General features: G+C 36.6%; 1 protein-coding gene across 2 annotated transcripts in view; it reads right to left on the reverse strand.

Moving 5' to 3' along the window:
- The window catches only part of SLC5A12 (solute carrier family 5 member 12), a 115,776-nt gene that overhangs the window by 89,533 nt on the left and 8,159 nt on the right, over positions 1-18,084 (reverse strand). For both annotated transcript variants that reach the window (XM_053688904.1, XM_053688905.1), the window contains exon 2: positions 1,962-2,027. In XM_053688904.1, coding sequence (XP_053544879.1) covers positions 1,962-2,027 — 66 coding nt within the window. The remainder of the gene's footprint in view (positions 1-1,961; positions 2,028-18,084) is intronic.

Consider the following 18,084-nt stretch of genomic DNA (forward strand, 5'->3'; position numbering starts at 1 on the left):
TTGAATAATCAAACAAGGAGTCTTTCTAAGATTGAAATGTAATACATGTGGTATGGTAACAGTATAACTGTTTTATCTTTTTAAACATGCTGACTTTTTTTTGTTTGCAAAACATTTAATGTAAATATTGTTTACTTTTAACCCTTTCCTGACAAAGTTCTGATGTAAATATATGGAAATCAATCGATTGCTCATACGATTGCGTGATTTCAATCATGGGATTGGGTCAGGGGGTGTGCCTATGATGCTAGACACGCCCTCTAGGCCGGAATCCAATTCAGGAAGTGCCTTTGGCTTCAATATAGCCAAACGGCTAGGACGTTCCATTCTGTACTAAAGGTGTAAAAGCCCAGCGCAGTTAGTAAGGCATGGAACATCCTAACGGTGGGAAAGTGTTAATTTGAAACTAACACAGCAGTATTAGCTGTGTACTTTTTACTAATGCTCATTGGCTGATAGAGATGCCTATAATACCTCTCAAGAAGGAACTACCTAAGTATCAGCCAATGAGCTTTTGCAGGAAGTACACCACTAATACTCCTGTATTTAAATTTAAACAGCTTTTAACTAACATTTTACAGGCATAAGAAAAATGTCAAACATTTTTCAAAACAGGGGTTCAAGTTAAAAACGTAGCTTTTCTCTTTTCTAGTTCTGAGAAATATAACACACTCATGGGGGGACGATTTATCATTGTCTGTCCGACATGATACGCTGTAGCGTATCATGCCCGACAGACATCTCTGAATGCATACGCTGTCGGCATTTAACATTGGTGAACTGCTTGTGCACTGCCGCCCCCTTCAGATTCGCAGCCAATCGGCCTCTAGCAGGGGGTGTTAATCAGCCCGATCGTATAGGATCAGGCGGATTAAAGACCGCAGCCTCAGAGACAGCAGACCAGTTATGGAGCAGCATTGTTAAGACCGCTGCTTCATAACTGCTATTTCCGGCAAGCCTCCATTTGGAGCTGGATAATTCGGCCCCATGGTTCTGCTCTTCAAGTTGACATTTTTTACTTCCCCTGCTTTTAATACATGTACACTTAAATAAGTCATACTATTAAAGGCATAGAAAGGTCAACAATGAAATATGCATGTGTGTATTTTAATTTCAAATATAAGCATTGTTTGCAATATACTTTCACTAACAAAAATGCTTCTAGTAAACTGTTTTTCTTGTTTCTTTTGCAGCAGTATTTGAACATCATGCTTGCTCAGAGAGCTGGCAGTGCTATGTATTGCTTCTGAAGACTTAAAGGGATAGTGTACACCAATTTTCATATAACTGGATGTAACAGACACTACTATAAAGAAGGGATATGCTCAGATACTGATCTAAAAATCCAGTATAAAACCTTTTTAAAAACTTAATTAGAAGCTCCCAGTTTAGCACTGTTAATGAGTTTAGGCTGGGACACCCAGTGAAAGGGGCTGGGAAAACAAGAAGAATAGTCACTTCCTCCCCTTCCCTGCATATGAAAGGACAGATAACATAAACAGGAGCCAGCAGGAGTCTGTAAACGCGTGTATACATCTGACACTGCGGGGCTTGGTTAGGAGTCTGAAAATCAGCACAATGTTAAAAAATACTCCCATATTGGTTATATAAATGGATCATCTACAAAGCATTTATGCAAAGAAAAATCTAGTGTACCATGTCCCTTTAATTTGTGTCATACAAGCTAATTCTGACCCTCTGAGAAGATGTGTGTTTGAATACTGATGCACGGGTCCTCATAGGATACGTGCGTATGCCACAGAAAAACAGTAATAACTTTTAGTAGAAGCATTTTTGCTAATGGACATATATTGCAAAGAATGCTTCCATTTCACATTGAAATTCAGCCATGCACATTCTCATTTTTGACCTTTCTATACCTTTAATCAATATATCCCATCTTCTACTTCCCAGGACCTTTACTTGTCCACATAATGAGATTTGATATAGAAGTTTCTTACCGTTTGAATTATGTACATCAGTGTTGCTACATAGCGGACAGATCTGCTAAATCGTAGCTGTAAATACTGGTGGGAAAAAAAGAGGGAAAAAGAAGAACGTAGTGAGAGATAATATGTTAAATTCATAGATAAAATACAATTTATATTGATTTAATCAACTGATTACAAGATTTATTCAAACCACTGATTCTCCAGGAAGGCAAGATTTTGTGGCTTACTGACCATAACAAAAAAAGCAAAAAAATAGTTATTATTTCATCCAATGTAAAGTTTTGTTAAACAATAGAATAGCACAGCAGGTAAAGCTAGTTGAATAAGTAAAAAAGAGATGGGACAGTCAACTTTAAAATGTTTATTGTTTTATAATACAGTACATTGCAGTACAGCGGTCCAACCCCTTGCGCTCTCTCCCTCCCCCTCTCTTTTGCTCTCTCTCTCTCCCCCTCTCTTTTGCTCTCTCTCTCCCCCTCTCTTTTGAGCTCTCTCTCTCCCCCCTCTCTTTTGAGCTCTCTCTCTCCCCCTCTCTTTTGATCTCTCTCTCCCCCCTCTCTTTTGCGCTCTCTCTCCCCCTTCTCTTTTGCTCTCTCTCTCCGCCTCTATTTTGAGCTCTCTCCCCCTCTCTTTTGAGCTCTCTCTCTCCCCCCTCTCTTTTGACCTCTCTTTCTCCCTCCTCTCTTTTGCGCTCTCTCTCTCTCCCCCCTCTTTTTTGCGCTCTCTCTCCCCCCCTCTCTTTTGCACTCTCTATCTCTCTCCCCTCTCTACTATCAAGGCGACTGCGCCCGGCCATGCCCCTTCACACCCGGCCACGCCCCCTGCAGGCCCTTCACGCTGGCGATGCCCCCGCTCGTGCCCGGACACGCCCACTTCTGCCGGAGATCAGTTAGGGGCTCAAAGGCCAGGTGTGTTTGTCCTCATGCTGTCTCTACTGCGCATGACAGCTTCTGACAAACACACTTGGCCTTTTATATTATAGGATAATCCCTTTATTACCCATTCCCCAGTTTTACATAACCAACACGGTTATATTAATATAATTTTTACCTCTGTGATTACCTTGTATCTAAGCCTCAGCAGATTGCCTACTTATCTCAGTTCTTTTGACAGACTTGCATTTTAGCTAATTAGTGCTGACTCATAAATAACGCCATGGGAGTGAGAACAATGTTATCTAATATTGCACACATGAACTAGCACTATCTAGCTTTTGGAAAACTGTCAAAATGTACCGAGATAAGAGATGGCCTTTAAGCATATGAGCTTACCTAGGTTTAACTTTCATTAAAAAATACCAAGAGCACAAAGCAAATTTGATGATAAAAGTAAATAGGAAAGCTGTTTAAAAATCTGAATCATGAAAGTTTAATTTTGACTAGGCTGTTCCTTTGAAATAAAAAGGTAAATAAAAGTAAGGTTATATAACTTTATAAATCCATAGTTAGGTTACATCTTAAATAGTTTACAGTTGTCAAAAATGTGCATTATAATGATATATATCCAGAAGGGTTTAATCTAGAAACAAAATGAGGGCTACTAGAATAGTATATGTTCTAGAAATTAAGACAGAGGAGCCGATTTAACAATGTCTGTCCGACATGATACGCTGTAGCGTATTATATCCGACAGACATTGCTGAATGCGGACAGCATACGCTGTCGGCATTCAGCATTGCACAAGCAGTTCTAGGGAACTGCTTGTGCAATGCCGTTACCTGCAGATTTGCAGTCAATCGAGCGATAGCAGGAGGTGTCAATCAACCCGAATGTATTTGATCGGGTTCATTGTTGTACGCCGCTCAGAGGCGACGGATCCAGCTAAGGAGAAGCAGTCTTAAGACCGCTGCTTCTTAACTCCTGTTTCCTGCGAGCCTGAAGGCTCGTGCAGAAACAGGGCAAGTTTGCTCCATTCGTGGCATAGTAAATCGGCCCTTTAGGATAAGACTTAGGGGCCGATTTATTAAAGGGACATTAAACACTTTGAGATAGTAATATAAAATGATAAATCATATATATAAGAAAATGTTTGCAATATACTTTCAATATTTATTTTGTCCCCTTTCCCTGTATTTCCATTCAAAATTTGTGAGCTTTTCAGTTCCTTTTAGAAATGGAAGTGCTGAACACTGTTATATTCCACACAGCTATTGGCTACATTCTCTAGTGACCTATTTATAACTGTCCCTAATTGGCCACAGCAGAGATGGTAAGTTACAACATGGCAGCTCCCATTGTTTAATAGACACAAAGGGGTAGATTTATCATAGTGCGAGCTGACATGATACAATGCAGCGTATCATGTCTGCCGCACATCGATAAATGCCAACAGCATATGCTATTGGCATTTATCATTACACAAGCAGTTCTTGTGAACTGCTTGTGCAATGCCGCCCCCTGCAGATTCGCAGTCAATCGGCCGCTAGCAGAAGCTGTCAATCAACCCGATCCAATCTCTGCCCCAACCCCGCACAATCTCCACCTCAATCCCGCCCCCACAGTTTTTACAATAAAAAAATATGGTAGAAAAATAATTTAAGGTAATGCACATTTTAAATATAAAAAAACCTAAATCCACTAAAGTGGAGCACTATAACATTGTATATATTGCAATATACCATTTGTACTATTTGAACAACTGTTTATGTATATAATGAAGAATTATGCTGACAATTAGGAACAGTTGAGTTGAACTGGGCCTTATTTTTATGTGTTTTCTTATGATAACAAGAACATTACAGAGATGCCAGGGCCGCCCTAGCAAGTGCTGGTCCCTAGGCAGAATGACAGAGCGGACCTCTACCCAGAACAAAAAAATACTTAAAAGAAATGGGGCAATGCACTGTACCACACAAACACAGTGCACAGATATAATACACACACATAGATACTTATATACACATACATCCACACACTCAGACACATACACAGGTACACAGATATAAACACACAGCCCCCGCACACACACACATAGCCCACACATACATGCCCCCCCCACTCACACACAGCCCACAAACACAGCTCACACACACAGCCCACACACACACACACACACAGCCCACACACACACACAGCCCCAACACACACACACACACAGCCCACACACACACACAGCCCACACACACACAGCCCAAACACACACACACACAGCCCACCCCCACAGCCCACCCACCCCCACACACAGATAGCCCCCCACACACACAGATAGACCCCCCAACACACACACAGAGATAGCCCCCACACACACAAACACACACAGATAGCCCACACACACACACACAGAGATAGCCCCCCCACACACACACATAGCCCTCCACACACACAAACATAGCCCATACACACACATAGCCGACAAACACACACACAAGTAGCCCCCCACACACACAAATAGCCCACACACACACACATAGCCCCCACACACACATAGCCCACACACACACACATAGCCCCCCACACACACAAACATAGCCCACACACACACATAGGCCACACACACTCATAGGCGACACACACACACACAGGTAGCCCCCCCACGCACACACATAGCCCACACACACACACATAGCCCACACACACACATAGCCCACACACACATAGCCCACACACACACACATAGCCCACACACACACACCAAGCCCCCCCACACACACACATAGCCCACACACACATAGCCCATGAACACACACACACAGCCCACACATAGCACACACACATAGCCCACACACACATAGCCCCCCACACACATAGCCCCCCACACACACACATAGCCCACACACACACAGCCCCCCCCCCACACACACATAGCACTGACACACACACACACACAAAGCCCCCCCACACACACACATAGCCCACAAACACACATACCCCTCCCCCCACACACACACAGAGATAGCCCACACACACACACACACATATTGCCCCACACACACACATACCCCTCCCCCCCACACACACACAGAGATAGCCCGCACACACAGATAGCCCACACACGACGCACACACACAGATAGCCCACACACACACAGACCCACATACACACACACAGCTCCCCCCCACACACACACACAACCCCCCCACACACACAGCCCCCCACACACACACAGAGACAGCCCCCCACACACACACACAGACTGCCCAAACACACACACAGAAAGCCCACACACACACAGACAGCCCTCACACACAGACAGCCCACACACACACAGACAGCCCACAAACACACAGACAGCACACACACAAACAGCCCACACACACAGACAGCCCCCCCACACAGACAGTGACAGCACACACACAGAAACACACAGACAGCACACACACACACAAGACAGCACACATACACATACACACACACACACATATATACATACACACACATACTTATTTACTAATATATTTTGTTTTTCACTTTTAAGTTTATGCATTTCTAGGATATAGGAGGAATTAGTCTTGAATAGTGAATGCCTGTGATGCAAAGGCTAAGCTATGAAAAATGTGCAATTACCTAAAAAGTTTAACTAATACCTGATACAGTCAGTTATTAGACGATAATTATCACACTGATACAGGCAGTTATTAGGTGTGATAATGATCTCACTTATACAGGCAGTTATTGAGGGGGGGGGGTAATTATCTCACTGATACAGCCAGGCAGTTATTAGGGGGGATGATCTCACTGATATAGGCAGTTATTAGCTGGGATAATGATCTCACTGATACAGGCAGTTATTAAGGGGGGGGGGGGATAATGATCTCACTGATACAGGCAGACAGGCAGTAATTAGGAGGGATAATGATCTAATTAAAGTACATATTATTACATGTTGTCTCTATCCCAACTTGTTTTATGTCCCTTTAATATAGGTGAAGTTGTCAACAGCAAAAGTAGCTATTCCAATTAACAAAACAAAAATAAAGGAGGTATTTGCAAACATTTCAATACACTACATCAGTTAAAATTAGTCATTGGGAACACTTTCCCTTTAACCAATAATAGAAATGATTTAAAATCATAAATGAGTATTCCAAATAACATATTTAAGTTGTGTACAAATTAGTTTTTGAGCTTTAATTATAACTTTTTATTAGACAAATGATGCGATGGGTTTTCTGATTTGTTGCAATATTATTGTTGGATTATGTCAGTACCCTGCCTGTAAAAGCCACATGATAATCCAGAAGATTGTAATGTTATTAATTTGAGAATACCTACAAAAAATGCCATGGTAAATACTCTGCTTAGCACTTCTAATGAAATAGAAAGAATCCCAGTAATAACTCAATATATGAGGACAATTTAAATTCCGTGGAGTCAGCAGTGGTGTACAACCTATATAGAAAATCATTGCATTATGGTGTTGTTTATTGATCATATGAAACAAAGGCCCTAGATAACAATAGCTGTACTACATGATAAAGGAATATTTTTAGTATTTTTGCTCCAAGAAGCCTTTGACTTCATTGTTTCTGTTTTGTTCAATTTTCAGTATTAATTGCTATTCAGTATAGTTTTATAAAAAAAATATTTTTGTCATTTTATTATTTATATTCATTTTGTTATTATTTTATTATTTTATTATTATCTTATTTTCTTTTTTATTCTATTTATGTTTTAGTCCTTGTCTTGTATTTTCTCCGTGTTGTTAGTTTTTTCTTTCCCATTTTCTTTATTTTATGATTTTTCGTTTTTAACGATATTTCGTTGGTTATTGTTTTAAACCCCCTTTTTAACTTTGTCTTCCTTTATTTTCTTTCCGGTTCTTAATTCCGGTATTTTTTCTTACCTTTTTCTTCTTTTTAATTGTCAGTTTGTGTATCTTTGCTACGCAACACTCTCCTGTTGCGTCCGCCATTTTCTTTCCTCTTCCTTCTCTAGTCACGCCTCCATCTTTGTGACGTTTCTTTCCCGCCCCTCTGAACTGTCAATCTTATTGTTTTAAGTAGTGCTCGCAGACTTCTCCTCAGATTTCATCCGGAGCGGTTGGCTACATATTTGTTACAGTTTTTTCTCTTCAGTTTACAAATAATTGTACATTTATTATTACATTTGTAGTGGTTTCCCTTATTTTTGTATTAGTTTAATTTTTAGTTTGCAACTAATATTAGTTTAATATTTAGTGCTCATTTATTTTTTGGAGTTTGAAATAACTTATTTTTTCAATATATCTGATGATAATAAGTCCCAGTATTCAGAAAAATCTGTAAGGGATTTAATTAACAGCTCTTTAGAGCCATTTAAACAGCAGATGCTACAGATTCAATCTGCAATTAATGCTGTAAATGAAATTAGGGATGCAATTCCCAAAAAAGCCTCAGCTAAAACTAAACATTTATCTAAACATTTAAAATAAAAAAATTATGGTAAATCTCATAATAAATTTAAAAAGAATTAATTTACGTCAGCTTCGCTCTGACATTTCAAAGCTTGCTTGTCAATGCAATATTGATTCATCAGATTCTGATAGTGACACTAATATTGTTTTTAAAAAGAGAATTAATAGAAAAAGAAAATATACTATTCAATCAGATTGTTCTGATAATTTAGATGCATCAGATATGCAGGTTAAAAAATACCATTTTGACTCTGAGGAACTTTCTAAAGCTTCCTTTTCTCAAGATTCCCTTGATAATTTTAATTTCCTTTCTTCTTCATCTGAAGAATCCCCTAAACCCAAAAAATCCAAACGTCATTTTAAAGCTAAAAAATGTAAACTTATTGATAATTTTGGGGATCCTTATACGGACCCTAATGAGTTGGAACATCCTAGATCCTCCTTATGGAGGCCTTCCAAAAGAGTTTCCAAGTTTTTGGATTATTATATACGTAGTCCCCTCTCATATAAAGCTAAAAGTACTTTAAATGCAGAAGGCCCTCATCCTGAATTGCCTCACAATACCCATTTAACCCCTAATATTGATTCTAATTTACTGAAATTCTTGGGTAATAAAAATGCAAACCTAAGGAGAGGTCCTGACAGATTTTTAAAATCAAGCTTCTTGATTCTTTAGGTCCTGTCACAAAACTGTTTGAGCTTTCTGAAGAGGCTATTGCTAATTACTCCATATTAGATCCATATGTATCCAGGGAATGGATTCAGAGATTAAGCAACAAAAATCCCAAAAAGGGAACTGGAGGGGCGCGCTGTTAGTAAATACTGGGGATGGAAGATAAGGTCAGGGTAAATTTACCACAGTCTGTTTCCATTTGGAACTGAATGAATCTCCACCTTGTGTAGCGTAATCAGTAAATGGACGGTAATGGGGAGGCCGCTCCACTTGTACTCAGTGTGTAGGTAGATCTAAACAGATAGTGAAAAGGAGAGAGGGACCCTCATAGTGTAATACGTTTCCAAATGAGAAATAGACTGTAGGATTAATAAGGCTTACCGGACAATGTTGCACCGTGCTCTGACTGGTGCCCACAGGTAGACTAACACTCAGCAGTGGTTGGTACACTGAAAAAGGATAATCTCTGATCCGACAGTCAGCTGTTCCAGGGAGTTCCCAATGTCTGCTGTGGATTCAGTGAGATCAGCTCTATAGAAACCAGCTGTAGATTGGTATAAGTCGGTGTACACCCAACAGTCTTGGAATGAAAATAGGACGACAACTTCCCAGATAATAAAGTTAAAAGCAACACTTTATTCTGTTCTTGCAATGCGTTTCTCGACCATTAATACCGGTCGTTTCTTCAGGCAATATAAAGTGGATATAAAAGTGTCTTCATTAACATCATTAAATACACTTGTGATTGTAAAAATGAAAGTTGTCACTATTAAAACGAACCAATTATATCAATCATTAGATCTGAGATTATACAACATTTCTAACCACATATATCTCAGGTGTCAGAAGTGTCTTTTGTTGTTTCTAAAGGTGGGTACAACCCTATATGTATTTGATGTAAAAATAAAAAAACATAAAAGTAATGATTGAAATGACTGTTTCCTAAAAAACGCAACATTGTTTGCTTAAAACGTGTAAAACCATGATTGTATCTACAGATAGCATAATATTCGAGAGGTTCAAACCGTAAACATATCAATATGATCCCTATTTTTTTATAAAATATTGTAGTAACTATATAAAGTGCAAAGAGACCATAATATCAAACACTTAATATGAATCGTGTCTGAAAAGATAATTTTTTCAAACAGTCTTTAACAAGAAGACAGTGAGAATGTATGCTGTGTCTGTGATATCCTTAAAATTACGTAATGATGTGATATATGATAGAACACAATATTATCAGTTAGTGTAGGTTATATATAATCAAGCTTAAGACACAGTGATATTTAACCGATGTGCTATCTGTGATAGTATTGGGCAAGGGCTAGCGTGTGTGAAATCGCATTAAAAGTGAAGTGCGCATGTGATCCAGAACATTATGTAGCAATGTTTAAACTGCATATAAAAAATGTTGAAAAGAAGCATTGGATTGTGCAATGTTATTAAGTTGATCGCTGCAAAAGTGCTAACTTGGTCAGTGTATTAACTGACTAAAGACAAGAAAAAAAATGCTATATGACTAATAAACTATCTATGGAGGTATTTTGCAAGACCCGGCGTGTGTGAAATGGTGTGGAAGTAAACTAAAACATTTGTTCTGAAATGTTATATAGTGATGTTTAGATTATTTGGAAAAGTGTTCAGAAATCCCACTGTATTGTATAAAAATACTGATGAATCAGTATAATAATATTATATTAATCAGTGTATGTGATATGACTTAAAAATCAAGAAATAATTGGCCAATATACTACATGTAAGAGTATTTGACCAAAAATAGCATATATAGAATTACATTTAGGTATACTGTGTGTCTAATGAGAAGTGTTTAAAAATGAGAGAAAATGATAATGATGACATAAATTTAATGTAATCATAAATGTAAGATAAATTAAACCTAAATCCACTAATATAATATGAATAAAACTAACTATCTGAAAAATAGGGAGAACACTCTGTGTGCACAAAGCTGATATAGTATCAGAAAATGAAAAAATTGTATATGAAAATATGGATGCTAAGGTGTTATGTATTTGTATATGAGATTGCATTTCCCAATGTAATCAGTAGTGTATCAATGCATGAAGGTATTAATATAATTAATTTTCACCTATCTATAAGTGTTAGTTTCCTGAAATGGTGTTGTAAATAATAAATGATAAAAAGCGAATGGTATATAAATAATAATAAAATGTGTCTGATATGTTCATCAATTAAAGGCTGCTAGATCCAAATTTGCATTTACACCAGATGGATATAATGTTTTTAATTTATAAATCCAATATGTTTCTCGTTGTCTTAGTTTCTTTAACCTATCATAATCAGAGGATTTTGGTACAAAATCAATGGGATGATATTTGAAAATGTACGGATTGCCGTTGTGTTTTTGTAGACAGTGATTGGGAATACTATGTTTGATTTTAGTTCTTTTGCAATTTTTACAATTTCGATGATGTTCTCCCCATCTGGTTTTTACTTTTCTTGAGGTGCGACCTACATATTGTAGGCCGCAAATGCATTCTATTAGATAAATCACAAAATGTGAGTCACAGTTGAAGAAACATAGAATGGGAAAAGATTCCCCAGTGGCTGTAGATTTGAAAGTCTTTAGACTAGATTTAATACATTTACACAAATTTCATCCAGTTTTGCCGCATCTATAGACTCCCTGTAGTCCAAAAATCCCTTTCTTTATTTTATTGGATTCTTTAGTGTTTTGTTTAACGTTTGACTTTTTTACTGGGAGCTAGTTTATTTCTCAAAGTGGGTGTTCTTCTATAGACTATTTTGGGTTTATCCTTAGCAATATTCTTAAGTATGGGATCTCTTTGAATTATGTGCCAATGTTTGTTTATGATTTGTTGAATTTTATGAAAATTATTGTTATATTGGGTTATAAACATAATATCCCCCTGATTAGTTTCAGACTCCAAATTGATGCTCTGTTTTTTGTTTGTAAAATATAATTTCTATCAAAATTCCTAGTTTTGGCTAGGGCTTTGTCCAGTAGGCTGGGGGGATAACTTTTCTCTAAAAATCTGCCATATAAAATTTGGCTCTGTTCAAGAAAAACATTTCATTCTGTACAATTTTTCCTTATCTTTCTGAATTGACTGTAAGGGACATTATGTATCCAGCTTTTATGATGGTTGCTATTATATTCTAAAAAACTATTACTGTCCACAGCCTTAAAAAAAGTCTTGCATATTATTGTGTTATTTATACCCCAACTCAGTACCAGATCTAAAAATTCTATGGAATGTGTTTGTATATTAGCAGTAAAGCTTAGACCCATATTATTTTGGTTGAGGTAAGTGATGAAAACATCTGCTGAAATTCTGTCCCCATCCCAAATAAATATTAAATCATCAATGTATCGGCCATAGAAAACCAGGTTCGCCCCAAAGTTCGAATGATGTATATATCTTTCTTCAAACAGACCCATAAAGAGATTAGCGAAACTGGGGGCGAACCTAGTTCCCATGGCCGTACCTTTGATTTGTAAATAAAAGCGGTCTTGGTAAATAAAATAATTATGCTGCAAAATGTAATATATACTTTCTAAAATGAATGTTGAATGGATTCATAGATTAGTCTATATTCTAGGTGATGCTAATACATCTCTTTCTACCCAAAGAAGGATATTAATTTTGAGATGTATAGACCCCAAAATTACAGACTTTGCTTCTACCGAAATGGGTCCAAAAGCAGATGGACTTTTATTTGGAGATGCTGGACTTCAGCAACTTAGTTCTTATGTCAATACTTTTAACAGTCTTAATAAAATTAAAACTAATACTAGAAAAATCTTTTATCAGTCACAACCTTTAAAGGTTTTCTCCAGGGCTGGAAAAGGAAGAGACCGCTTTTCCAGCCGGTATTCAATTATGTCCAGGTCTCATTTCCAAAACATTGCCCCCTCTCATGCAAGTTTTTTTCCCATCAAGACCCAGAATGTCCATCAACAGAGCATTCAGGAACTTTAGGAATCCCAGGAGATCCTTCCAAGGTAAGTTCTCCCACCCTTATTTCCAGAATTTTTTCTTATCAAAAATTAGGGGCAGGCTTATGTATTTTATAACAGAATGGCAAAAAATAACATCAGATCCATGGGTTTTGCAGACTGTATCCGGCCTTCCATTAGATTTCGTTCAAATTCCTTTTCAAAATTATTATCCTATTCCAATAAAATTTTCTCTCTAAGATCAAGCTCTGTTAGACACAGAGATTTCAGATCTCCCTAGAAAAGAATGCTATAGAAATTGCTCCTTCTTAAAAGGACTCTTTCATAAGCAACATGTTCCTTGTAAAAATGAAAGAAGGCTCTTTCTGTCCGGTCATAAATTTAAGAGATTTTAATCAATTCTTTTAAGAGATTGTCTTTACAACAAATATTGGCTTTTAAGACTAGATCTTAAGGATGCATATCTTTCAGTTCCCATTCATTCAAATTTCAGGAAATACCTAAGATTCCTTTGGAGAAGCAGTTTATGGCAATTTTCTTGTCTGCCTTTTGGCCTTTCTTCAGCACCTTGGGCCTTTACAAAAATTCTAAAACCAGTCACAGCTTGGTTGAGGAAACGAGTAATTTGTCATATTAATTTACTTAGATGATATTCTTATTCACCAATACCCTCTTATCTAAAGGATCAATTATCTCTTACAATAGAATTTCTCCAGAATTTAGGTTTCATCATCAATTTAAAAAAATCAGTTTTGGTTCCTTCTCAGAACTTGATTTTCCTTGGTTTCAATATAGACACTATTTCAACTTCTCTCAGTCTTCCAATGGAGAAGATCAAAAGAATCAAGAAAGAGATTATTTATCTTCTCAAGAAAGATTTGTTTTCTATCCGTCTACTTGCCAGAGTCATAGGACTTCTTTCTTCCTCCATTCAGGCAATTTTCCCAGCTCCCTTCATTAAAGAGCACTTCAAAGGTTAAAAATCTATTACCTTCAAAAAGGATTCTCTTATCACAAAATATCCTTATCCAAGGAAGATTCAGAAGAATTGAATTGGTGGCTCTTAAATATAGAAGTACGGAATGGGAGAGCTATTTTCAGAAATTATCCGGATTTAGTTATAGAATCAAATGCAAGCAAATCAGGCTGGGGTGCAAGATGTGGTTCTCTAATAACGGGAGGAAAATGGTCTCCATCGGAGAAGCATCTTGACATCAATTGTTTAGAACTTCTTGCAGGAGCCTTTGCAGTTCAGAGTTTTGTCAAACACAATTTTCCTGTAACTTCTTCGAATGGACAATGTCTCTGCTGTAAGGTATATCAACCGTTTAGGAGGAACTGCCTCGAAAATTTTATCAGATTTAACAAAAAGTTTATTCACGATTGTTTATCTCAGAATATATCTATTCAAGCAGAATATATTCCGGGTATGAACAATCAGATGGCAGATTAGGGATCCAGATACCTTACAGACTTCAGCGATTGGAAATTGAATTCCTCAATTTTTCAGAAAATTCAATCTCTAAGAGGTCCATTTTCAATAGATCTCTTTGCCTCTTGTCTGAATCATCAGATTTTCCCTTACTCCAGTTGGAGACCAGATCCTCAAGCTCTAGCAACAGATGCTTTTCTTCAACAGTGGGCGATTTCGGGAGCATATGCCTTTCATCCATTTTCAATGATTCTTCGGACTCTGCTTTTTGTCAAACGTCAAAGAATTTCTCTTCTATTAATAACTCCTTTTTAAGGAGCGCCTATATAGCATCAAGGCAAAGGTAAATATTATCAAGGATAAGGTAAATATTAGCAAGGAAAAGGTAAATATTTAATAAAACATTGGATAAAACAGTGACTCGTTAGATAAAATATATATAACAATGTATCATATAGTTAAAACATCATAGATCCATGTAAAAACATACAAAAAGTAATGATATAGCACAGGTGCTTTACAATGGTTGGTAGAGATATGTGTAGCACTGACTAGTGACACCGTATAAAATGAAATATTGACAAATAAATATATATATATATGGAAAAGTCCAAAGTCATATGTGAAAGTTCATCAAAATGGGTACTCCTGTGAAATTGAGTTAAACACATGAATAACAATAAAAAACAGTAAAAATGTGCTAAAAAAGGGAAAAATAAAAAAACTCCAAAAGTAAAAATGTGGAAATCCAAAAAGGGTTGGTGAAAAAAAGAAGAATAGTGATCCTGATTTGGGAAATGATTCTTCAATTAAATCCTCAGTGATAACAATTTAAAACCAATTGAATGGTGTTTAGAATCCGGATTATAGTCTTGAGAAAGGCCCTTGTAAGGTTCCGAAACGCGTTGACACCTTATGGTGAGCTTCATTTCAGTTATATTATGTTTATCTAAAACTTTATTGCACTATGTTATTGTTTTTTCACTTTTAGGTTATCAAGAATTACTCTTTTAAGGATCCTTGGTTAAAATTTGGATTCTAAACACCATTCAATTGGTTTTAACTTGTTATCACTGAGGATTTAATTGAAGAATCATTTCCCAAATCAGGATCACTATTCTTCTTTTTTCACCAACCCTTTTTCCACATTTTTACTTTTGGAGTTTTTTTATTTTTCCCCTTTTTAGCACATTTTTACTGTTTTTTATTGTTATTCACGTGTTTAACTCAATTTCACAGGAGTACCCATTTTGATGAACTTTCATATATGACTTTGGACTTTTCCATATATATATATTTATTTGTCAATATTTCATGCTACACATATCTACCAACCATTGTAACGCACCTGTGCTATATCATTACTTTTTGTATGTTTTTACATGGATCTATGATGTTTTAACTATATGATACATTGTTATATATATTTTATCTAACGAGTCACTGTTTTATCCAATGTTTTATTAAATATTTACCTTTTCCTTGTTAATATTTACCTTATCCTTGATAATATTTACCTTTGCCTTGATACTATATAGGCGCTCCTTAGCATTTCTTCCTGCAACTATCTCTCTCAGGGCCAGCTGGGGACCCCACTTTGCTTTTAGGAGCCATAGGTTGTTTTTCATCCTAGCGCTGGTAGATACACATCATCTCTTAATAACTCCTTTTTGGCAAACTCAAGTTTGGTATCCTCTTCTTCTGGAATTATCATTTCTTTATCCAATCTTTCTACCATCAATGTCAGATCTTCTAACAGATCCTTCAGGTCAATTCCACCCTCTAGTACTTCAAGACAAATTACATCTAGTTGCTTGAATGATTTCAGGGGATCATGGTCTGGCGACGGATTATCGGAAGAAGCTAGACTCCTCCTTCAAGATTCTTGGGCCCCTGGACCCAAAAAATGTTATTTATCCTCCTGGCTTAAATGGTCTAGCTGGTGAAATTTTAGGCACCTGGATCCTATTTCAGCTCCTTTGAATGAGGTTATCAATTTTTTATCTTCTCTATTTCAGTCTGGCTTGGCTTACAGGTCCATTAATGTAGTCAGATCAACTATTTCTGCTGGACATTAATTACTTGGTGATATTCCTATTGGTCATCATCCTACCATATGTAGACTTTTACAATCTATTCATCTTAAACATCCTCCATCTTCTAGATATTCTTTCTTTTGGGATGTAGATTTAGTTATCTCGCTCTTTAATTCTTGACCTGATAATCAAAATCTAACTCTTAAGCAGCTTTCTGTTAAGTTAACTACTCTTTTAGGTCTTTTATCTTGTAAAAGAGTTTCCGATGTTAAAGCTATTGATTTTAATTCCAAATCTTTTTCTCCTCAGGGAGTAATTTTTTCTACTTCTCGTAGACCTAAGACCTTATCATCTTCCATTTTTTATCCTTATTTTTCTGAACATCCTAAGCTTTGTGTAGTTCTTTATCTCAAAGAATATGAACAAAGAACCTCACTTTTCAGATCATCTTCTCATAATTAACTTCTTATTTTGTATGCTTCTCCACATTTACCTGTTTGTTCCCCTACCATAAGTAGATGGGTTTAATTGGTTATGACCAAAGCTGGAGTTTATAGCATTTTTTCTTCACATTCTATTAGAGGAGCTTCTGCTTCTAAAGCATTCTCTAAATCAACTTCTCTCCAAGATATAGTTTTTAGACAATTTCTTTTTAATTTAGTTTTTTGCTTTAAACTAGCAAAATATGAGTCTCTGTTCTTGCAATAAAATTCCAATTATCCTAGCTTTGTGAAGGAATAATCTAGATTTCATTAAAGAGACAGAGACGAGTATTTTCCCTCCACATGTTGTGATATAATGTTTCCCTCCCTGTATTTAAATGTATTCTATATAAATTATTAATTTTTTCATGTTTTATTCTTGTAGTGCAAAATTCTTCTTCAGGATTTCAAGGAACCTTCGGAATCCAGTAGAGGTGTACTTCAATCAAATTCTTTCGGATTTAAGTCAACCTCAAGCAAGTTTTCGTCTTCTTCAAGTTTTAAGAAGTGTATTTTTCTTCAATCAAGAATGGCTTTTTACAGTTCTTCTATTTTTCATTATCCTTATTTTTCTGGGACTTTTGTTATATTTTTCTCTGAATATCTTTGGATTGTTCTGCATCAAAGATCAAAGAGGAGGAGTTTAAAGTTACTGGTCATTTTATGGATTCTTGGACTTTTGTCATTGGTCATTATTTTCTATAACATCTCAAGCCTTGTTTTCATTGGTTTCTATGTTATATTCATTATTGTCTTTTTTTATTATGTAAATGTTACTGTTCGTTACAATGCTGTCTGCAGTAAAGTGAAAAGATATATAGCAAAATACTTGTCTCTGTCACTTTAATAAAATCTAGATTATTCCTTCACAAAGCTAAGATAATCGGAATTGTATCCTGATTGGGACTATTCTGGTCACAATTCAACGGACCATATAGTGAGCAATTTTGCACTTACAGAGCAGGAGATAGATGCATACGGTCTATCTACACTGACAAGGTTGGATTGTGTGATTGTTTCATGAATTTGTATTAAACATGATAACACTATGAGGAGATTCTTTGTGCGCTTATTCCCACAAATTTGACACATTTTCATTGGAACTCCAGCCTTGGTACCGAAATACTATCCAATAAGTTGCCGTGCCTCCCAGAGTATATACAGTCTGCTATACAATATGATCTGCAGATTCTCTTTGTGATATATATTATT

Source organism: Bombina bombina, chromosome 7 (assembly GCF_027579735.1).
Source record: "Bombina bombina isolate aBomBom1 chromosome 7, aBomBom1.pri, whole genome shotgun sequence".
Lineage (NCBI taxonomy): Eukaryota > Metazoa > Chordata > Amphibia > Anura > Bombinatoridae > Bombina > Bombina bombina.